Here is a 23,553-nt window from a genome sequence, read left to right as displayed (position 1 = left end):
TGACGCCCAAGGTCAAAAATCAGCGAATCAGCTTCAGGGAAGTTAGAGTTGACACTTTGATTGACAGGGCGATGAGCGAATCACATTAATGAATATTCTAGCTGGACGTTTCCTTGATGACAGGGTCAACAATATGGCGCTGTCTATAGTTTACAAGAATGCCGCATCTGCCCATTGATATGTATTTTTCAAGTTTTCCATTAAATTTGACACACTGTGAAGCAGCGTCGGTGCCGGGATTATCGACTCCTGCGTATTGTGCTTTGCAGTTGACGTAAAAGACCTAAAAGGACTTGTGGACGCCCGAAGAGCAACATGTCTGGGACAAACGTGTGGAGTCGCAATCGCGAGAAATTAAGACTTTTCCCCGACCTTCTTGCACAGTGTGCGGTAGAGGTGAGCAGCGTCACAGAGGAGCAAGGGACATTTTAGCACCGTAGCACTTTAAACTCACAAATAGCTAATTTCGCATTTTAATTCAGTCGAGCTACCTGCTTAAGACCCCAAAACATGTCACTTATTAACTTACCGGGCGGCTCCAGTAGTTTAACTGTAAAATTGTTTTTGTTTTTTTTAATTATTCAACATGTATTAGTATATTATGGCGAAGGTTTTGCTTTGGGTGAGTGTGTTCAGCTTTACTGTAGTTACACAATACAGGATTACGCAATGAAATCCCTCTATGATACACAAACAACACTATGAGTAAGTTGAAAAGTTAAATTAACATATGATACAAATTGTAGAAATAAAAATAGCAAACAAAGATACGAAAATAGAATAATAGTAAGAATGTAGTAACAAAAAAATCGACAAAATAAACAAAAACAAGAGCAGAGTGCATGCAGTAGAGAAACGGAGAATCTTTTTATTTTTTTTATTTCATGTGTGAAATTTTCCTGTAAATCAATGTCACTCAGTCTTGGATAGATTTCCGGGTCAGGGGACCTTGTATCTCACTTTGTTTTTCTTTGTCTAATATCAACTCCTGTGTGATTCAGGCAGCAGCATATGGCAAGTGTGTGGCAGCTACCACAACAGGCAGACAAGAGTTGCAGAAGGACCTGTGTGCCAAGGAATTCGAAGCACTGAAGACCTGCTTTACAAACGCAGTAAGTGGCAAAGACAGTAATCCTCCTCCTGGTTTACTGTAGAGATGAATGATGGTCATTATTTAAACTATTATTTTTTAATTACAGGCCAAGAAAAGAGCCAAATGAATGGAAACCGTCCTGGTTGTCTTAGAGGAGCAAATACAGTGGGGCAACCTCCAAACTGACTGTGGCAGAAGAAGTTCTTAGTGGCTTGTGATGCTGAAAGTTATGTGGGATTGTTGAAATGTGTATCATGTGTTGAAAAATCTACTTTTTTTTTTTTTTTTAAATAACTTTGTTGAAATGGAAAATGTACAAAGCCATGTATTTTTGGCAGCACTGCCATTTCCTAGAATATGCGAGCTCCATTTAACTGTAATATAGAAATGTGAATAAAAATTGCTGATGTTATTAGTTTGTTTGAATAAAGACCAACAGCCTTGGTTATACTATATCTTTTATTTATTCTTATCACCAAAATGTCCAGAAATACAATGCACATAGAAAAATAGTCAGAAAAATAGCCTCTTGTACAAAGCTAAGGTCCAACATGTGTTTAAGTGCCAACGGATGGAGGAAATCTAAGAAAAGTTGGATTACTAAAAATCACTACAAACATAATCCAGATTTCCTGAACACAATGTACATGTATATTAAAATTACTGTAGCGTTTACAGTAAGGAGGGTCTTGTGCAAGAGAAAAGACCACAAATTGAGAAACTGCCACATTTTGTTTTGATAAACAATCATTACTGCAGCATATGGATTAGAAGGCACTAATAAATCAACTAGGAATAGATATTGAAGAAGGAATGATCATTAACTACAGTCGTAGATCCAGATGGTCTGGATCAAGCTGCTTCATGGTCCAGTTTATCAAGCAGTAAGGCTACGCTGTACACCTCGCAGCTCCAGCATGAGGTTGAATTCAGTGACTTTCATTTGAAAGTATAAAGAAACCACTTATGAAAGGGCCTGAATCCAAATCACATCCAATATCTAGTAATTGTAGGTTCAAAGAGATCCTACACATTGATCACAATTAGACATATCAGATTTACAATATTTACATCTCAGAGTAAAAGAAACACACAAACTGTCCTGAACTTTTAACAAAAACTCAACACAATAAAGCACAAACATCGATCGTGCAGAAAGGCAGAGTCCGCAGGTGAGTAAAAAAATGAATTAAAGTGACTCGCATACAAACATTATTTTTTGCCCTGTCAAAACACTCCATATAATGCTATTTGCATAGATTTATATACATTTCAACAATAACTATATCCATAATTTTCTGCCACAAGACAAAAATAAGTTAATATTTACATACACTTTGCTCTTTAATAAAGACTTTGGGTTATTTCCAGAGTACACAGTATCAAGAAAGAGAAAACGTTCCTCTTTGTCCTTGAAGGCAAGAGAATGTAAGGCAACAATATCATGATCCATAGTATAAGGAGGTCCTGCAGGTGTACAATGTGTGTGAACTTGCTGTCTGACCATTAAATGAGACTCTGTGTGTGTGTGTGTGTGTATGTGTCTGATGTGTGTTATTTCGCTGGCTCATCCTCTGAGGCCTGTTTAATCTGCCGTGAGTGCACCATAGCCCCGGCCATTAGCTGCTCCTCCAGGGCCACGTGCAGGTCTGAGCCCCCCAGCTCCAGCAGGGGCTCCAGCCCAGGCACTCCCCTGGACCCCCCGGTCTCCTCTGGGGGGCCTCCAGCCTCTTTAGGTCCCACTGCCCTGCGCCTCCGCTTTAGATCCATATCCCCCTGGTCCCTGACCTTCTCGTGGGAGCCCTGGGGGTGAGCATCGGCTTTGACAGCCCTGTCTTCCACACCTTCTCTGGGGTCTGTCTGAGCAGCAACTTTCTCTTTGAGGTCTCGTCCTCCTTTCTTCAAAGCTTCGCCGGCTTCTCTCTCAGCCCCCTGCGCAGCCTTTTCAGCTTTTTGGGCTTCTATAGCTCGCTCCATTTGGGCCAGCCTCTCTCGAGCCTCCTCTGCCTCCTTTTCTTTCCTCGCTCTCTCATGTATTTCATTGCCTACTTTCTGCATCTCCTGCTGGAATCTCTCTTGTTCAGCTTTCTGCTGTGCGAGTTTCTCTCTTTCTACTCTCTCTCTCTCCAACTCCTGTTCTCTGGCCAGCTTATCCTTTCTCTCCCTCTCCAGTCGTTCTTTCTCCACCCTTGCCTGCACTTCTTTCTCTATCCTCTCATTCTCCAACTCCTGCTCTCTGGCCATCTTTTCCTTTAGCTCCTCTTTTTTTAGTATTGCCTGAACCGCTTTCTCTATCTGTTTAACATTTTCCTCATCTTTAACTTGAGCTGCCTGATCATTTTGAGGCACAGGCTGGTGGTCGTTGGGTCTCTTCTTTCCCAGTGGCACCCCCCTCGCCCCCAGCTCATTCTGTTTATGAGATTCTCCTCCAGGTGCAACATGGACATCCTCCTTGTAAGCAGCTGGAACAGCTATTTTAGGTTCCCCGGCTTCAGCAACCTTATCCACAGCCAGAGCTTGTTTCTGGGGCACAGCGGGAGGCCCAACCCCTCCAACCTGTGGAGCTCCAGCTCCAGCTTCGGCTCCGGCTCCTTCTCCAGCTCCAACTCCGGCTCCAGCTGCCTCCTTGTGCTGCTTCTGGTCTGAGGCCAGTCCAGAGTCTTTGGGCTTGGGTGCTCCACCTTCCATCCCCTCCAAGTGCTCCTGGACGCCTTTCTCTGCCTCACCATCAGCAGCGCCTTTAAGACATAAACACGTTGTCTACACTCTATGTCTCATGTCGGCACTAATATCTGAAAAAAAGAATGTGTATACGCACCAGCAGGCTGTTTCTGGTGGATTTCCTTGTGTTGCTCTTCTATGACAGCCAGTAGTTTTTCCTGCTGGTCTAGAAGTCTCTTCTGTTGCTCTTGTTGCTCCTTAATCACCTGTAGTAGCACTGCGTGGTCGAGCTGGCCCTCTACATGGAGACAGAGACGTTGGATTAAAACAAGTCTGAAACTGGTCTGAGAAATATACATTGGTTAGGCGTCTGTAAGAAGCTCAGTTAGGCTGTAGGGCCAAGCTCTATGTAAGAGAGGAGGGGAAACAGACAATAACCCACTATTAACGGATTCATTCCAACACACAACTCTAGCTTCAAACATAAACTGGGATGGGCAGCTGTAGACACACACAAACTATGTTAGAGGGTGAGGTGAGTGGGTGGATTCTACGCTGGTGCATTCATCATTATTATGCAATAAATACACAAATTACCATATTTTTTGTATGAATATGTAAATATCTATTAATAGATAAATGGCCCAGTGACTGAATAACAGAAAATTTGAATGGCAAGCCGAAGTAAACAGAAGTAAAGGCAAGAGGGAATTCATACCTGCAACCAACTTTTTTATCACTGTGATAGGAGTCCAGCAGAGAAGAGAAAGAAAGAAAAAGGGATAAAGATGGAGAAGGAGAGAGAGAGCAAACGTAAACAACAGAAAAAAAAGAGTCAACAACAGCCAAAAAAAGACTGGTAAAAGTATCAAGCCAGGTCAAGAAGTAAAAGAAAGACATCTCTCCTATGTCTTACTCCATGTGTACCTTCAGAAATAGGCGCAGTGAGCAAGAGCAGATTACGCAGATGAGATTACACAAGATAAAACAAGCAAAGTGAGATGAGGAAAAGAGAGGCATAAACAGCATGCAGCAGACCACAGCAAACCTCTCTAAAGTCTATTACAATACCACCTGAATGAGCCAATTAACTGAAGAAAATCAACCAACCCAACCTTCATCAATCAGTTATTATATAATCATAAAAAGTGTTACAATTTAAATCTTTTGTGCACCCTCTCACAACCTGCCACTGTTTCTCATATTTCAATTTAAAGTATATAGTATTATATAATATTAATATTAATATTTTAAATTTAAAGTGCAACTCCATCAGGGCTTTTCTGCACCGGACACACAATAGCAGAAATGCAATAGTGATGCTGTCATGTTTTCCACACTTAGGGCTAACACAGAAAACAGTCATGTGTTGGGCGTTACTGTCAAAGGGCCACTGTACTGCACAGGCTATAAACACTGCCCCCACAAAGCTGGAGCTGCACTGCATTCTGGTCCATGGAGGCAGCTGTTGGTGGAGAGACTGGCATCCCCACCCTCTACTGCATGATTTTTAAAATATTTTTAGATTACCTCACATCCAATCAAAACAGAGATTTAAAAATGTATATCCAAATACCAAAGTTGAGTTTTAAATTTGGATTTGTCAAATTTTTTTTACCAGAATTTTCTGATAAGTGACTAAAGACTTCACTCACATCTACTCCCTTTGATTTAGAGGTTTTCTACTCTTACCCTCCATCTTTTCGTCTCCCGTGTCTTTGCTGTCTGCAGCTGGAGCCTCATCTGCCGCAGGACGATGCTCTCCTTCAGGAAGTTGAACTGAAGAGTCACCAAATATCATAAGGTCAGTGCTGCATTTCTCTAGATCTTTCTTTCGCTCTAGTTCCCTTCCTCTACAAGGACAACGACAAATACTCACGTTTCCCTGCAGAATCTGGAGCTTTGCCCGCTTTTTCGACTTGCACCACCACAGCCGGATTGGCCACCGCGACCGCTTGCACTGCCAGAGGATCTTTCACAGGATCGAGCTTGTCCACTTCCTTTAGCGGGGGAACTCCCTGCTTTTTGCCTGCTTGCGCTGCCTGGTTCTCTAGCACCTCATTGGACAGAACTTCACCTCCACCCAAATCCACTTCCTCTTTCCCCACAACAGCCTCAGCAGGCTTTGGGTTCTCTTCAACCTTATTGTCTTTTCTGTCATCTACCTTCGCATCGTGCCCTAAAACATGCTCTCCATCTCTTTTGGGTTCTTCCTCTCCTCCGTCAACATTTTGTTTCTCTTCCTCCTTTCTTGTGTCTACCTTGACCTCATCATGAGGGATGGGAGGTTCATGGCGATGGGCCTCTCCCTCTGGCACCGCGACACCTGGGAAAACAGACGAAGCCTCGTGAATTCCTACACAGCTCATAAAACATCCAGTGAAGGCTCCAGTTATGGTTCAGTTTCCTTACCAGCATCAGGACGGTCCAACTGCACCTCTTCCTCCTTCTTCCTCTTAGGTAGCTCCACTGGTCCTTTGATCTGGGGGGGCTCGGCCTGGTCCCTCTCTACAGGTTGTACCACCGCCACACCTGGGAGGTCTGGCTTTTCTATTTCCGCTGGCTTCTTGTTCGGAGGATTGTCTGCAGGCAAATGCACAAAACAATCTATTACAACACAGACTGCTGCAGAGAATCACCTCGATGAACATAAGTCTTATAATAACAGATTTATACAACTATAAAAACTGAGTTTTCTAGGATATTTTTTACTCTTGTTTAGTCCCATTACTCATAAACTTTTTATTTGTGTTTGCTGCATTTTCTCACACACACACACACACACACACTGTACAGTCAGTCTGGAAAATATGAGACATATTACTGCGACTAAATTAAGAAACCATAAATGTGACATCTCATTTATTCCAGTATTTTCTCTCGTCTGAGAAAAACAAAATTACTGTATTGTGCTGCATTATATTTATCACTAGATCTGAAATTTACTCTTTTATTTTCTTGTGCAGTAGTGTTTATTGTATACATAAACTGCTGGCATTAAAATAAATTAACACCCAGGAATATCTCACATGGACTGCACACACTGATACACTGAGCTGTAATTGATTATGTGCTGCTGATTTCTGATGAGTAGCTCCACCAGGTGGCAGCAAATACTGACAATGGCAAGACGGACATAGTTGCTGCAGTATAGTAAATGAGCGAGAGAGACAGAGAAGAGAGGGAAAAGGGAGATGAATTATAATTGAAACTGACAGGAAATGGGTGTGTAGGTCAGACCACATGAGTTTCACATCGAGCAAAGATGGGAGGAAGGAATGTAGTAGAATAAAAGACAATCAGAAAGAATAACAAAGATGGACATAGACAGACTTTTGCTGGTGTAAGTGGACAGGTTAAAAAAAGATGCAATAGGAGAACCATGAGGTAAAGAAGAGGAAGTGAAACTGTTTCTGTCTCTTTCTGTTTCACCCTGAAACCGAGAACATTCTCTCACAGATTTCCTTTACATCTCATCTCCATTCGTCTCATCTGTACCCCTCTACCCTCCCCGAACCATATCAACTCCTTCACACAGCCAGCGCTTGCAGGCATTTTATAGCTGCCACAGGAGATATGGGGGGAGATGAGGGCTGTAGACAATGTATTTTTGGGGGAGGGGGTGGCAGGAGAAATGAGCAGAGGTAGAGGAGTGGAGAGAAATTGCTGGAGTTTGAAGGGCATCACTCTTGCTCCATCAATGTCAAGTACTCAGTGCTGCTCTCAGATATTATCAAGAGGTTATCTCCTCACCCTGCCTGTGTGTCTGTCTGTCTGTCTATCAGTCACTCTGTCTGTCTCCATCTTTTCTTCTCACAGAGATAAAAGAAACCCTTTCTTTTGCTGTGGCTTTGTGCTTTTGTTTTAATTTCACTCGCCCTTTGCTACTGGCTCGTATTCTCTTTATGTTGCTGTTTTAGGGCGCTGCATTCAATCCACGACTTTGAAAATAAAACAAAAAATAAACATGTCTCTTGTGCCGCCGGTGCCTTTTGCATGAAATAATTACATGCAGCACTGCTGTCCAATTTCAGACACTGCAGACAACACTGGCTCCAGCCCGTTGAGGTAAATGTTTCCATGGCTCATTAGTAAACCACTTTCATCTACAGTCTGTCAAGTAGATAAGTGATTGCCAGCCATTAGCGCATGTCATGATCTTTACCGTTGAGTTCACGGGGGTCTGGTAGCAGCAGGTTGTTCTTGTCAGCCGCTGCAGGAGAAGGGGGTTGGACCCTGGTGCCAGGGCTACTTGCCGAAATTGAGAGAGTGGTAAAGGTGCTGACCAGCAGGATGCCCAGACCCACCCAAAGCACCAGCTACAGGACAGATAGGAAGAGAAGAATTGTCAAACACAGGGAATCAACTTATATTTTCGGTGATGAAAATGATTGGAAAAGTGCAAATTCTGACTATGTGAACCTGAGCGATGATGCCATTCTTCTGGATTTTCCTGTAGATGAGAGCGGGGCAGATGAAGCAGATGAGGCTGCCCATGGTGGCTCCAGTCAGACCCAGAATGGTTTCCACTAAAAGAAAAACACAGGGATTATCTTGTGGTCCTGTGGAGCAGTGACTCCCAACCAGAGGTAACGTGTACCCCAGGGGGAAGTTCTGCAGGATACATGTGCTCGTAATAAATAAACAGTTGAACTAATGACCAAAAAATGAATGGATAAAAAGTTGTAAGAATTTGTTGAAGGTTATGCATAAATTATTAAAATAATTAGCTAAAAGTAATGGTTAAATGGTTGAAAGATCCAGCCTCTCTCACGCCAAGCTTATCTGATGGGAACATGGGGGTATGTCAAATCAAAAAAGTTGGGAGCCACTGCTGCAGAGACCACGGGGCAAAACATTGGCACCAACAGAACCAGAGCTGAGAGGGTTCTGTTCCATCTCTCTTCTGCCAAATAACTTAAAGCAGTTCTCCAAATCTATGCTCCGAATCGCTAACTCCATTCATACCTGCCTCTGCCATTCATAACCAGCACCCGCCCAGGCTCCCCATCCATGGCACCCTGCTCCTGGCAGCAGCGAACCCTGGCCCCACCCCTGTCTCTGTAGACCAGGCCGGCTGGGCGTCGGGCCCGGAAACCCATCGTTCATCCAGAGGACGGACACCATATTGTCTCCCTCAGATTTAGTGTCCATTCTCCCCAGGGTCCTTACCTCCCTTCTCCTCAGTCTATTAGTCTGATTAGACACACAAAGAGCCATCCAATCCCACTCTGTGTGTATTTGTGTGTATTTGTGTGTATTTGTGCGTGTGTGTGTGTGTGTGTGTGTGTCTACCCAAGTTTAACAAACAGCCACCATATAAAAGTATGAATAAAACATAAAGTAATGCTAACCTTTACATCTCCACCATTTTGGAGCCGTTTGTGAGAGGGACGGAAAGACTCAAAGAACCCGACAGAGAGGCCGTATTGGTGTGTACACGGACTTTGTGAGTGTGTGTTTAAGTGTGTGTGAGAGAGGGGGAGTCTGGGAGAATAATAGCCCTATCTTCCCGTCTGCCCGTCTAAAAGGGGATAAAAGTTAGGGCTCTGATTTAAGGACTGTGTTAGAGTGTGACAGTCACTGACTCGTAAAGTCACATTCACACATGTCGTAAAACTCCCCAGCTACTCCGCCCACATAAAGGAACACATGCACCTTAAAGACCTCCAGCCAATAAGCTGCACACATATGAACACTCATACAGTTTTAATTCATTCAGTTCGTGCCCGATTGTGTACACACACACACACACACACTCACACACACACACACACACACACACACACACACACACACACACACACACACACACACACCGTTGGGAATGAGAATGCCTCCCAGCATGGTGCCAAACACAATGCAGAGGGTGATCATCTTGAAGCGCAGAGGAGGCATGTATCCCCCGGCAGCAAACGTCCCATCCTTCTGCTGCGAGACAGAAACAGAGGAGGGAGGGAGAGAAATGATGGTGAGACAACAAAACATTTTCCAGGGCACAAGTTGATTTTTGTCTCTTGATGATACACACCACACAGCTTGTACTACTTAGCATTTCTGCTACATTTACTCATGTGTTGTGGCCACAACACTGCCAGTACTATCCACACTCCCCATCTGATTTCAACCAAAAACAAAAACTAGACTTCCTGTTTCCTTCTTATGGTGCAATTCTGAACATGAATGACGAACCCCCCCCCCCCCCACAAAAAAAAAAAAGCTTTCAACATTGTAAATGCTAGAAATTCTTCTAAATTACATAAGAAATAGTACATGTCACAGGATTTTAACAAGCCAGATGTGTTTATGTGCTTGCGCTCACATCTGGATATGATAAAAATTTAATAGACGTCACAGTTAAAAACCACAGCAAGTGTCTTCAGCGGGCTGTGTTTACATGGAGCAACACATTTCTGTCCATCTGTCAAACTGCACCACAGAGACGATGAATGCCTGCTACTTCCACAATCAGTTAAAGTGTAAAATGAAAAGATTTAAATGAATACATATAAAGGGGTATACGTGTTAATACACACACTTTGTTTTCAAATTGTTATCTCTCTCTATCAACATTATTTACAAAAAAAAAAAAAGAAATGACATGAAAGGTATTTCTAGTTAGGTATCCAACCACATAAACACTCAAAGATGTCCTGCTCATTTTGCACACCCTATACAGGAAGTATGCGAGTAGTATTTGCCCACCTGCTGCTCAAAAAGCATGGTGTTGATGGCCTGGCGGCAGGGCAAGATCATCATTGGGAACCCGACAGCCACAGACATCATAAAGCCCACACGGATCATTTCTGTCACCAGGTTGGAGGGGAAGTTCATCAGCACGTTGCCTGCAATGTTTTCTGTGAAGCTGACGTAGCCAAAGAACCCCACCTGGTTTAGAGAGAAGTGGAGGGAACATAAATACAAGGTTGAGAGGAGAGGAAAGAAAAAGGAGAAATGATATCAAGAAGTGTTTTTTTCTTTCTAACTGGGGATAAGTTCCTCATGTGTAAGACATCAGCTGTGTTGTCTGAAGGAAATGTCACCTTTCAAGACTCTTGAAAAGCCAGTTTGACCAATTTTAACACCAAAAAAAATGTATTTATTACTAATAAGAAACAGACATTAAAAACAGTCACTGACATCATACACAAACTCTTTAGGTGGTGATTTGAAAATGCCTGAAAAAGGATCAGGACAAGCGGCGCTCTAATAACAAAATAGCAAGGTTTCCATGCAACAGCAGTGACAGAGACAAATGTGACGGGTGTGAATGGCGGTGTCATTTCCACTCACAGTGATGTAGAAGATGGTGACTACGTTGAGGGCAGAGGTGAAGATGGTGCTCATGCGTTTGACGGACGGCTCGTCGAGGCTGTCGTAGGTCGGCAGCACCTGCCTGTGAGAGACAAGCAGCCCAAAAAGAAAAACACGCTCTGCATGCCGCATTACACATCGCCACACTGGTACTGTTGTTGTGCATTCATGTGTCGTCTGAATCATCAGACACACAACTTTTGTTACGGACACTTTACCGTCCAAAAGTCTGGAGGGAGGGCGAGGAAAGTAGACCCATAGAAGTTACATGAATCAACACAGTTGGGTTTTTTGTGTTCAAACAGCTGCTCAGTCATGGTCTATGTAGCTACATGCTTAATATCTGGTACTGGAAACTGCTCTATAGATTTTCTTTAATGAGCAGCCATATGGGGCCCCATTTATGCCACTCAGTAATCAAATGATGCATCACTGTCCTCATGTCTTTGTCAGCATCCTACTCAGACATCTGATTTCTTTTTTGCTTTTTTTTTTAGTCCATTAGAGTTTTGACACTGTGAGGCAGTCATGAGCGACATTAAACTAAGATATCTATCGTCTGCTAAGATGTAGCCAGATTTCCTGTTTGACTGATTCTGAAGTCATACATGCTGTTATGTGGATATCGGCATCGTTTCCTAAGAATGGAGCTCACTTCCAACGTATATAAATTAGCACTAATACGACACATCCATACAGCCAGATATGATTTAGATACAAGACGTGATGAAGCGCATCAAAATACAAGTTGTGTGTATGTATGTTCATCTGACGTGCACATGAATGCAACAAGTTTTTCAGCATGTGGATTTTTTTTCTCTTCATATTATGAATACAATTGACAAAAAAAATTATGTCTCCAATTTTTTTTAATTGCAGTCGTTTCTCAAAAGGGGCAGTGGATGAAATTCATGACATGGCAGTGGGGGGTGAGGTGTGTATGAAGTGTACCCGTGTGTGTGTGTGTGTGTGTGTGTGTGTGTGTGTGTGTGTGTGTGTGTGACACAGAATGGGTGACAGTAGTCAAGGTGGGCTGAGGTTGAACCTGAGACTGTCTGTCTGTGTGTCTGTCTGTGTGTCTGTCTGTGTGTCTGTCTGTCTGCCCAGGTGTCTCTCTCTGTCATTTTCTGCTCTGTGCTATAAAAGACTGTGGCAGTGTGGAGGGGACCATTGGCACATTAACCGGTGAATTTACAGGCTTTATATATAACAGTGAGTGCCTGGCAGGTTTTAGAGCATTATAAACTTTCCTGGCAGACTCTTTGTGCTCGGCTCCTCTTTTTCTCTCTCTCTCTTATATTCAAGTGAAAGGAAGAAACAGGCAGAAGAGCTCTGAGAGAGAGAGAGAGAGAGAGAGAGAGAGAGAGAGAGAGAGAGAGAGAGAAGAGAGAGAGAGAGAGAGAGAGAGAGAGAGAGAGAGAGAGAGAGAGAGAGAGAGAGAGAGAGAGAGAGAGAGAGAGAGAGAGAGAGAGAGACCATAACTTTCTCTGCCTCTCGTTCTCTCTTTGCCTGTCTCTCTTTCACACACTCTGGTTTTATGAGCAAGCACTGTCCCGTGGTGCTATTCCTTGATGCTTGTTTAATCCGCAAACCAGTAAATCTCAGAGCCAAGGTTAAATAAAACGGCATATTGTAAGTGGGGAGCTAAAGCATCTAATGGTCACCCAATAGTCCTGACTCAGAGGGTAATGTGTTTTTATTTGCTTTAACGCTGCCCTTTAAAAATGAGGAAATATGACGGAGAAGCTCTTTAAAGTGAGTGTGTGGAAGTGTGTGTGTGTGTGTGTGTGTGTGTCGGGAGGGCTGGAGTGTGTGCTGAAGATAATATCATTAACTTGAATTGAAAGCATGCTGACAGTAGCATCACAGAGGGACATTTTCACCGCACATGTTTTTCTTATGTCCCTCTATTATGAGCTAACTGCTCCTCGCAATTCAAACATGCAGCCAAAAAACAACAGGGCCAGCTCCCATCCCGTCATAATGGTGATGTTAAGTAATGTTTTAACTGAAAGTAAACACATTTCATGAATGTAATAAAAATCCAATGTGCTGAGAGCTGTTTAATCAGCCTGTGAATACATCAGTGTGTGTCTGTAAGATGGCGGCAGTCCAATGTGTTGATTAGTGGTTTGGCTTAAGCTGCCTGCCGCCTGACGGAGCGCTTGCCTCGCTCGGCCTGACCACAGGCCAAGAAATCACCCTGCCAAATATCACTCAGCACCACTAGTGGGAACCAACACACAAAACACACATGCATAAACACACACAAGCGCACACTTTCTTCTTCTGCTAACATGCACACACCTCACTTGCTAATGAACACGCCCGCTCTGCAATAATGTTATGTTGGCTTTGTGCGATTACATTGATTAAAGTCTCGATTCAGTCTCAAGGCTACAGTCACCCACTCCTGCCACTTACCTCACTCACTCTCACACAAACAAACCCATATACCACCACCCAAACATCTGGCCCCTAATGACCTCATCATAAGACTCCCTGCATTCACATCTGAGACTAGACTTCGTACACCCCCAGATCAGATCTTCACACGTTTCCCACAACCTGCTCAACTCACCGCAATCCCTGAGCAAGCGCTGAAGCGAAGAGGGCAGGACAAAAGAGGCAGTGACAGAGCATGCAGATGGGTGAAAATGAAGAAATAAATGAACATGGTGACTCAGAGAAGCTGAGAGAAGTGACATGCAGCAGTGTGATCTCTGCCGTCACTGTGGGGAAAGTTAATGGAATGGAAAGATTGGCATGAAAACCCTCGTACTATCTGGGAAAATTAAAAAATATCAATATATGTATATGCCACACTGGCTAGGTCTGAATCCATGTATATTTTGAAAATTTAAATTTATTGAAGTTTTTCCAAGTTAAAACTCAAGGTCTTGTTTGTATGTCATCAATTTATGCATTTTTTGATAATTTTTCTAGCAACAAATTTTACTTAGGAGTTTGAGTTCCTCTTAAAAATTAACTTGTCAACTGAATGACACTGTCTTCCAACAGCCGTTTGCTTCCATAACGGCCAAATTGAGTTTTACTCCCATCAGATCGGATAAAAACAAAAAGCAGTAGCATGGACAAAAAGCCGTTTAAATCCCAGGTTAACTGTACAGTGGTCAGACTGAGCGGTGGAGCAGAAACGGATGAGCTGACTGTGAAAAGCACATTAGCAAATAAGCAGCCTCCCTTTGCAACTAGATAAAACTTACCAACCACAAATCTGTGAGTGTCTTTACATGACTCACCCCAAACCCTCCACTGTGGCTCAAAGGAATTACTGAAGAATACATGCACTAATCGTGACATTTGCTCAATTTGTACGTGAAGAACTGAAAGATTCAATTTATTGTATTGCCGAGCGGAAAAGCCCATATTTCAGGGTTTACCTGGCACATAACTTTAGGACTACTGTCATTCTGGGTCAATGAGTTTTCAACTTTAAGATTTCTTTATAGCCTTATTTGACATTAGTGTCAGTACATGGTCCTGTGCGGGTGGAGGGGAGGGAGGAGTACTTACGACTGACAGGCGAAGGCCATCCCACAGATGGGGAGACAGCGAAACACGCCCTCCCAGCGCATCACATAGACCTGCCCTAGCCACCAGCCGCTGAGCAGCCCGTGTTTGAACGAGGACAGCACCATCTGAGGGGAAGGAGGGGGAAGGGGGGGGAGTGGAAGTTACGGCCCGAACCAAATGAAGACAAGAGGGGGGAGAGCACGAGGAAGGGGGGGGGGGGGCTGCACCCATGCTGACGCCTCACAGACAGATTATGAAAGTAATGAATGAGGAGAGAAAATCAGAAGAGAAGGGAAGAGACATGACAGGAAACCCCATACTGAACAAAAAACCTGTCATAGCTGAAAACGTTGAGTAATGAAGGTGATGAGTAACAATGAGATTGTAAATTTGATTTAAAAAAAAAAAAAAAAAAAAAAAAAAAAAAACAACAGCATACGAAGGGTAATCCAGACAAAAAACTACCCCACAGGTTTTCAATCAGCATGTGTTTCCTTCGTCTTGCTCCTTTAATTACCTGCTAAAGTCCCACAGGACAGCAGAACACTCCATAACCCTCCAGCCTTCCACGCCCAGACCCAGGCTGCTCATCCTGGGTTTGGGGCGGTGGTGTGAGCACAGCAAAGATTTAACTTTCACCTCTGCCTTATTACTACTGCCACCAAAAACACACACACACACACACACACACAGACACACTCACAGATCTGAAATGGCTCAGACCAAACCAGAATTAAAAAGGTGAAAAATGGGGACGACTGAGAAGAGTGGGTGGAAGGTTCAGGTGGGAGGGGGGGTTTAAGGAGCGTAAAGTTGCGAGGAACACACTGGGCTTCCTTAACTCTCCACCCCCCCCCACTGCCCTTACGGTGGTGTTATTTTGGGGGTGGTTTCCATGGTTTACTTACGGGTGACAGCAGAAGGTTGTGGCGATAATGGGCAGGCACTGAATGACGCCCTTGAAGCGCCACAGGTGAACCCGCTCCACCCAGGAGCCCGAGATAATGCCGTAGCGGAGAGACGACAACACTATCTACAGCACCAGCAGCAGAAACAGCAGCAGGACAGAGGGGAGCAAACAAAGGGTGTAGAAGAGGAGAGGAGGTAGTAAAGGGGAGTGAGGAGGAACAGAAGGACACAAGGGAAACAGAAGGAGAGAAAGAAGTAAAGTAGTGCAGAGGGGAAAAGGAGAGAGACGAAGGGTAGGATGAAAGGAGGGAGGGAAGGAGATACGTCACTGTTAGAGGGTTAGGGGTCTGGAGTGGGCCGGGCTGGGCCGGGCCTGGATCTAAAGCCAGACACACACCACACCACTGCTCCAGGTTATCGCCATGCTATGGAACTAAAAGTCACACCACACAGAGACACTGTAAACAGTTTGAAGGCTGTGGAAGCAGCACTACGGGTCAGTGGAACAGAGCCACACACACAAACTGTGTGTGCACACATTTAAAGAGTAAATGAGCTGAACCACATGGGGCAGAAAAGTGCTGCTGGACTGGACTATGACTGAACTCCATCTATCAGCTGTGAGGGAGCATTTTCATTTGAATATCTTTGGGATTTGGACTGCAGGTTCGACAAGATGTCACCTCGGTATCAAAGCAATTATGGTGACCATTTTCTGACACTGTATGAACAATACGCTCAATCGATTAATATTTGCAAACACATCTACGAGGTTACAATGTGCAGAGTGGAAAGAAAATGTGTCTTCTGTACTCATTTACAACATGTTTTTTCTGGTCACAGCAGTTTTGTATTAAACTGTCTGGTGCAGGGACATCACTGGTTGTGGTGTAGCCAAAAATGCAGCATGACTAAAACGTTTCAAAGAAAGATGCAGCCACAACATCATGAAAGAGTTGAGGCAGGGCTACACAGCTAAACATGAAATGTTATTCTTTCGAAGTTCCTGAAGGATATATCCGAATAATTATTAAGGCTTGTGTTAACAGAAATATTTAGTGGTGTTGCTGATGAATTCTGATTAGCTGGGGCAGAAAAGTACAAATGTACAAATGGGAATGTTGTGCGTTTGTGGGAAATGCGTTTGATATATAAACAGTATTTCAAATGAATGGACCACAAAAGTCTAGAGGAAGTCTAAAATATATAAAAATGCATTTTAACATATTGACATCTCTCATAGGCAAAGTTTTTTTTTTTGTTTTTTTTTTTATAATAAATGAGCAACTATAGAAAGACAATTCCCTATAGTTGCAAAGGTTTGTGATTAAGTGGAATTGACCATCTGACCACCATTTACTTTGTGCTTACAGTGTTTAAAATGTCCCTAGGGGCCAATTTCCAAGTGGTGTCTCCATCCCAGGGGAAAGTCTTTGTTTCAGCCTATAAAGAGCTGTGCAGCAACTGTTTTCTGCCTGATGTGATTGAGTGTGAATCTGCTCTTTAAAAAAAAAAAAAAAAAAAAAAAAAAAAAAAAAAAAAAAAAAAAAAAAAAAAAAAGAGGAGCAAGACAATATTGTGTTGATAAGGAAGACATACAGTACAATGGAGCAAATAAGAAGGAATTAACGCAAAATACAACAAAATGGCATTCATCCAAACAATATTCACAAAATCAAACAGGTTTCAGTTTAAAACAGAAGGTAACTTGAGAAGGTAAACTCAGGTTAGACATAAGAGACCTCTAATATTCATATGTAGCACACTACATATGAATATTACAGACTACACTACACTACTGCTCATAATACTACAGGGGGAAAAACATGTCAATTCCTGTACTTAAAGTAAATGGGAAAATGCAAGAAAATGCGCATGAGCAAAAAAAGAGAAACTGTCTTCTGTTGCTAGGGTAGATTAGTTTGGTCCAGATATTAATCCACTATGTATTACGACTGCATGACTATAATATTACTGATGAATTTCCTAAATGCTGTTCTAAATCTCTAACCACTTTTAACTTTAGCAGGATCCATTTAATTAAACGTCATCTTTCAGCATTACAGATGTCAGACTGTCGCTACACTTTATAATACTGGGAACGATATACTGCGGTGCAGTGTATAGCTAACATGATAGGTTTTTATCTCAGGCATTTTGACTGTTCAGCTTTGTCAGCATCGCCAAAGTGTTTTCCACTGCAGCCTATTCAGATGCATTGCGTAGAGTGTAGCTGTCTGTGTGACGGCGTGCTCACCGTGAACATGAAGAGGGTGTAGAACATGAGAGCCATAGCGGAGAAGGACTGGATGGAGGACATCATGTTCCTCTGCAGACTCAACGGGAGCACGATGAAGAGAGACACGGCGATCAGCAGCAGCACGCGAAAACTGCCAGTCACCTTTAAACGATAGCATGACACAAGAAAACAACATCATCTCGACTCTTCTCATCCTCTGCTTGTTGCTTCGAACATTTGCTACAGTTGAGTATTTTGTTTAAGAACAGGGCAGAGAAGAGAAAGGAGATGACATGTATCATTTGATCAATCAGTGTTGCAACATGTTCAAAGATTGTGACAAAAATATGTGTAAAAGTCATGATCTCAAACCTGTAAACCCAACAGCTGAGCGAAGAAATTTGATCCCAAATCAGCAATGACAACATAGAAGGCAATACAGGTCCCCAACATCAATCCAATCATACTGCAGGGACAGAGGAGAGAAAACCGAGACAGGTGCAAATTCAAATGTTATCAGTGTCAACGATTTTGGAAATAAATCCATTTTATATTACCTTTGAACTTTTCTATTTATCTTTCTATATACAACTGGTGATCTAAATGAACTGAACCACTTTAAATGTCTCAACATTCAAAGCTCTATAACGATTACTTGCAGAAAATAAAGTCACTGTCTACACTTAAAATACAGCATAATGTGTGGTATGAATAAATAATGAGACTTGCCTCGTCTCCACCAGTGTTTTTCCTGGTTTCCCGTAAGCATGGAAGGCTGCAGAGAAGGGAATGATGTCAGTGTGAACAACGTGAAGACAAACAGATGGCTGTGTCCTAAAATAGCCTGTCATGATAATACCTGAGCTCAAACTATCATTGCTATGCTTATCTAGCATTCCCAACACACTCTTTGTTTCCTGAGTATACTACAGTACAGGAGCTTGAATTTATAATCTGATGAGGCTTTCTGTCAATGAAATTTAAGTTTCTGTAGCTGACACAATTTTATTTCCCTGCTGAGTCATGATGCTAACTACCAACTACCTCCATTTTAAACAAGCAGTGGCTGCTGCAACCACCATCACCGTCCTGGATGACCTCACAAAAACAAACCCTCCACATATAAACTACTGTATTGTTATAAATACAAAGCAGCAAATGTAACATTTATTTACATAAAAATGTAAATTTTTACAACGTAAACTCACCCAGTCCAGCGTAGGTCCTGCGTTTGGTGTTGTTGGCCGTGTGGACCAGGAACATGCAAGATTTGTGGGTCATCCAGGAACAGAAGAACAACAGTATGGTTCCCAGCACGATCCCACACTGTGAGAGCAGAGAGGTAACGTACGTCAGACATACTTTCACAGACCCGTCCTGATCTAGTCTCTTCTATTAAGTCATACCCACAGCATTGTTAGAGTAACCTTGATGTTCTGGCTAACAGTCAAAATGTCATCTAAACTATCCATCTATCTACCAAATTTAGTCTTTAAAACTAATTACAACTCCGGTCCAAGGAAGAAACATATTAGCTAGTTTAATATAAAATATTTCTATGATAAGCATTTGGCTGAAAACATAAAGGTCCACAGAGAGGAAAAGTCTGAGAGAAATTATACTCACACTTGATAATCAAACAAAAGAATGCAGCAAATAACCTAACTTTTATTCGCCCAGAGGAGTTAAGCAAATCAGTTTAATCTATAACAGGAGAAAAATTAGCTTCCACTGAGTATGTGATAAAACATTAACAGAGACCTGTGTGACAACCATAACCACAAAGGAGCTCCAAATGCCAAAGGCTCTGCTAAATGCGGCTAATTTTCTCCATCATTTTCAGTAGAAAAGGAATTATTATAATAATCCTGATCATATTATAGTCAATGCTTTAGTTATGAGTTATGAGTGTTAACAACTTGATGGTGATTGATTATGTGTGAATCACTAAATTAGATTCCCCAAAGAAAACACAAACAAACAAAAACTGTGATTTATTGTTGAAACTTAAAATTAAATCCCATATCAGCAGCTCAATTACCGAAGTAAGATGAAAATTGATGAAAATTGGGGTGGGGACAGTGTGGTGGTTCTTAAAATCTCAGTTGTAGTCACACTATCTTCAGATATTGGAGAGATTTTTTTAAATACAAAGCGATGGCCCAATGAAAATATTCATTCTGGGGTAAACCTGGCTTTTTAAAGTAACTCCTCATCTTCTTATGTTCCTACTGAACAGCATGAACATAGAACTTTGCTTTGAGTTGTGTATTCTTCGTTCAAGGCCACAAACCACAAGCACAGCAAGGCAGTGATGCATGAAGTAGACTGACTTTCCCTCACAACAGTGACATCACATTGTGATGATACTCAATAATATTTAACTCTTTTATTTTCTAAGTCAGAGGCTAGTACCCTTCCCTGCGGTGTTTTTCCAGTATGTACCACAACCTGTAAGACAGGGCGTTTGAATGATAGAACAGGAAGAGCATAAAGACTCTTGATGCAGTCTGCCAACAGACTGGGATGCAACCAAGCATCCATTGACCTAATGAGGAAGTTGCCAGGCTGTAAAATAACTTAACCATTAAGCAAATATCAGTTCACACTCTTGACAACACAAAACACACAGAGGCCAAAATGAAACATACTCCCATTATTAAGCCAAAGGTTATCATTTTCAGTTTTTGTTGAAACTGTTTTAGAAAGGAGTTGATTTAACAATTTCATGGTCATTTTGAGGGCTACGACTTGTGATGTGAACATATTTTCCAGCTCTTTCACATCAATAAAGTTAGAATAAATGTTGTAAAAACCTCTCCGTAAAACAAATACATTACCCAAAACTACAACTGACTGTATACAATATTGTTTTTGACAAGCTGAAACCTCTCATTTTTACTTCATGCATAACAATTTGTGTATGATGTACTGGGGACCAAATCATGCAAAAGTTTTCAGATATAAAGTATGCTCTATCATGTTTTCATAGCACGTGACTGGCTCCCTATGTTGCCTGATGTGTGATATTAATGGACTTAAATAAAAGCTAATATTAACGTTGCAATAACTATTTCCCTTCACCTTCACTAACCTCAGCATTAAGGCACAGCTTAGATATTGAAAAGGCTCATTCTGCATGAGCACTTTTCGTTTTTTGAGTACATTTTCTTGCCTTAACTTCTAAAACTTTAAATGCAGTTTTATTTTTACTTAAATAATCAATCCAGTCAAAATAAAGGTTTCAGAGGAGAGTTTTTTATCGCAGCACCTGCCCATCCGCAGGCGACCCACCTGTTTGAAGCAGAAGGGCATGGTGAGCACGCTGACTCCGACGATGCTGTTCACCACGTTCATGATGAGACCCGAGTTGGACGCCGTCATTTTGAACCGCTATCTGACTGGTCCACCCTCGGCCAGACAAAACAAAACAGCCCGGTGACAGCAGCACACTAAAGGCTAACGGAGAAGTATACCCGTCTTATCTTTCTCGTCCAAAGCGGGGACTCGGACTAAATTCCGGGTGTGTTTTTCTGACTCCTCCGCCGATCAATGACGTGGCGCTCTGGGGAAGAACACAGAAACAACCGAGGGTAACATTTGACATGGTTTAACCTTCATTTGTTTTATAAAACACACAATAACAAAAGACGAACACAAACGCCAACTTTAAACGTATTAAAATGAACACAAACTGATCATTAAGACTGAAGCTTTCAGCTAGCAAGCTAATTTAACCGTTAATAGTTTCGTGAACTAACTCACCTTTCGCTACGACTTCTGCGCCCTCCGCCTCTCTGTACTGTTTTTACGTTATCATCGGTGATTTCGTGATATTAAACGACCATCTATCGCCGGGATGTTTCGTGTTTGATGAGTGTATAAGCCACGGAAACTCGTTGTAAGATGATAATAACAAATCCAACCTGGCTGTTTTTCTGAGCGCGTATCCAGGAAGTAAGGCTGCGAGTCGAGGAGGTGAGAGAAGACGACACAGTCCGCTGGGTTTAATACTGTGGAAATACTTGGGCGCCCACTAGTGGTCACATGACTTTACTGCCATTGGATATTCTTTGGATATACTTTAGGGCCCTTTTTATCTTCCTTTTTACTTTCTTTCCAGCAATTTTAAGTTTTTATAATTAAAAAAAAAAAAAAATTATAAAAAATACTTTTGTTTTACGTTAAGCCACTGCTATGAAAAAATAATGAACCACTTGTAGCCTACTTTATTTGCATTATATTTCTTTTTAATACTGCTTTTCTTCTGCACCACTGCATTTCAAATGTAAATATTGTACTTCTTAATCCACTATATTCATGTTACAACTTTAGTTTTTCTTCTTTCTAAAAGTAACATTTTACATTTAAAAAAAAAAAACATATCGGAATCTTATAAAATATAATACATTTTAGATTTAACCAGTGATTCCCAACGTTTGTTGCCTTTGACCACTTAGAAAAAATAGTGTCCACTTTTAGATGTTTATGAGCTGATAGCAGTTCCAGCAAAGAGTGATTTTTCTTGTCTAAAGTTTTTTATCGCATTTCTGTTATTTCATCTTTCCTTCCCCACTAATCATCCTACGACCCATCAGATTTATCTTGTCACCCTTTTGCTGTTTGGAGGAGGCCTGACTCTTAGGTTGGGAACCACTGGACTAAACTACGGAGTGTAGGTAAAGTAGTTTTAAACTTGCTCCACATTGACCAGCAAAAACAATAACATTTTGCTGCCACATTCAAGCATTAGTATTTACAACCAATTTACAATAATGTAATGCATAATTATATACGAGTCAAAGTTTCCCCAATGTTCTGCATTATGAATTACTTTAGATACTTTAAACACATTTTGCTGCTAATGCTGTACTTTTGCTTGAGCAGGATTTTGAATGCAAGACTTAAATTTGAAATGGAGCATTTTTACATTTTTGTATCACTACTTCTACTTAAGTAAAGAACCTGTATATTTCTTTCACCACTTGCGGACTCTGTAATGATAACAATACCAGCAGACATGCATGAATCCTGTTTTTCCAGATGCCTCAGAGAATACCTTCCGGAAAGGGAAACAGACAACAGAGGGATGTGAGGGCTAAAGGTGCGAGGGGAAACAAAAAGGACTAAAACAGAACAGGGCAATCGTGGCTGACGTCAGAGAGAACGTAGTCAGACTGAGCACCTGAAATGCTGCTGGCAGTGGCCCGGTTTATTTCCATTAGTCAAAGCGCCTGCCTGGTGCCCTCTCTGACTATTGTGTTGTTTGACCAGGAAAGAGAAGACGGAGTGAGGGGTTGGAAGTGGGGGTTGACCTGGGAGCTTTCCCCCAGCCGGTTGTGCTTTCCCCCAGGGACAGAGGATTTGCAGAAGCAGGGATGTGATGAAGCTTTGAGAGGCAGACGGGGGGGGGGGGGGGGGTTTGAATTGTAATAATGTGTGTGTATGTGTGTGTATGTGTGCACAAATGTGTGGAAAGTCCTGTCTGAAGAGTTTGTACATCCAGTATTATCTTTAACGGTCTCCTCTGAAAACTAACTTTTAAAGACTTGAATATTTAACCATTTTAATCTTATGTATATAAAGATTTCTGTTTTACACTCTTATTCAGTCTCATTTTATCTTGTGCTTTCTATTTTTACCTTTCATTGTTTGCTATTCTTGCTTTTTACCCACCCATAAGGCACCTCGCCAGCTCTGCCTTTTACGAATATGATATAAATAAAGTTTTTTGTCATTATGTGTGCATGTGTATGAGTGTGTGTGTGCATATGTGTGTGATCAGAGAGGTTAAGACAGG

The 23,553-nt window shown here is 42.0% G+C and overlaps 2 protein-coding genes across 4 annotated transcripts; one reads left to right on the top strand and one right to left on the bottom strand.

Moving 5' to 3' along the window:
• The first annotated feature begins 110 nt into the window (after window positions 1-110).
• On the top strand, window positions 111-1,546 carry ndufaf8 (NADH:ubiquinone oxidoreductase complex assembly factor 8). Its single transcript, XM_056365340.1, has 3 exons — window positions 111-396; window positions 1,002-1,112; window positions 1,200-1,546. Exons 1-3 carry the CDS (start codon window positions 316-318, stop codon window positions 1,218-1,220), a joined length of 213 nt encoding a protein of 70 aa, XP_056221315.1. The 5' UTR covers window positions 111-315; the 3' UTR covers window positions 1,221-1,546.
• On the bottom strand, window positions 1,539-21,715 carry slc38a10 (solute carrier family 38 member 10). 3 transcript variants are annotated; one of them, XM_056365269.1, is made up of 18 exons: window positions 21,519-21,715; window positions 21,048-21,318; window positions 18,962-19,079; window positions 18,483-18,528; window positions 18,126-18,219; window positions 17,772-17,915; window positions 15,514-15,638; window positions 11,048-11,150; window positions 10,460-10,642; window positions 9,574-9,685; window positions 8,177-8,283; window positions 7,920-8,073; window positions 6,167-6,337; window positions 5,634-6,080; window positions 5,447-5,533; window positions 4,473-4,493; window positions 3,912-4,052; window positions 1,539-3,831 (listed from the first exon to the last, which is right to left on the bottom strand). In XM_056365269.1, exons 2-18 carry the CDS (start codon window positions 21,135-21,137, stop codon window positions 2,648-2,650), a joined length of 3,327 nt encoding a protein of 1,108 aa, XP_056221244.1. In that variant the 5' UTR covers window positions 21,138-21,318; window positions 21,519-21,715; the 3' UTR covers window positions 1,539-2,647. The 3 variants fall into 3 exon arrangements, with proteins under 3 accessions (XP_056221244.1, XP_056221245.1, XP_056221246.1); XM_056365270.1 differs by lacking the exon at window positions 15,514-15,638 and adding an exon at window positions 14,606-14,730; XM_056365271.1 differs by lacking the exons at window positions 4,473-4,493; window positions 15,514-15,638 and adding an exon at window positions 14,606-14,730.
• Between the last annotated feature and the right edge of the window lie 1,838 nt (window positions 21,716-23,553).

Source organism: Seriola aureovittata, chromosome 21, assembly GCF_021018895.1.
Source record: "Seriola aureovittata isolate HTS-2021-v1 ecotype China chromosome 21, ASM2101889v1, whole genome shotgun sequence".
Lineage (NCBI taxonomy): Eukaryota > Metazoa > Chordata > Actinopteri > Carangiformes > Carangidae > Seriola > Seriola aureovittata.
Note: the sequence above shows the minus strand (reverse complement) of the source record. Positions and strands in the feature narration are given on the sequence as shown.

Excerpts from the sequence above, each read along its gene's own strand:
- ndufaf8 (XM_056365340.1), top strand. The coding sequence starts at position 316 with ATGTCTGGGACAAACGTGTGGAGTCGCAATCGCGAGAAATTAAGACTT. Across the intron at positions 397-1,001 it reads TTGCACAGTGTGCGGTAGAG|GCAGCAGCATATGGCAAGTG; the intron begins GTGAGCAGCGTC and ends TGTGTGATTCAG. Across the intron at positions 1,113-1,199 it reads AGACCTGCTTTACAAACGCA|GCCAAGAAAAGAGCCAAATG; the intron begins GTAAGTGGCAAA and ends TTTTAATTACAG.
- slc38a10 (XM_056365269.1), bottom strand. The coding sequence starts at position 21,137 with ATGACGGCGTCCAACTCGGGTCTCATCATGAACGTGGTGAACAGCATC. Across the intron at positions 9,686-10,459 it reads CCATGCTTTTTGAGCAGCAG|CAGAAGGATGGGACGTTTGC; the intron begins GTGGGCAAATAC and ends TCTGTCTCGCAG. Across the intron at positions 4,494-5,446 it reads GGGAGACGAAAAGATGGAGG|TGATAAAAAAGTTGGTTGCA; the intron begins GTAAGAGTAGAA and ends CTCCTATCACAG.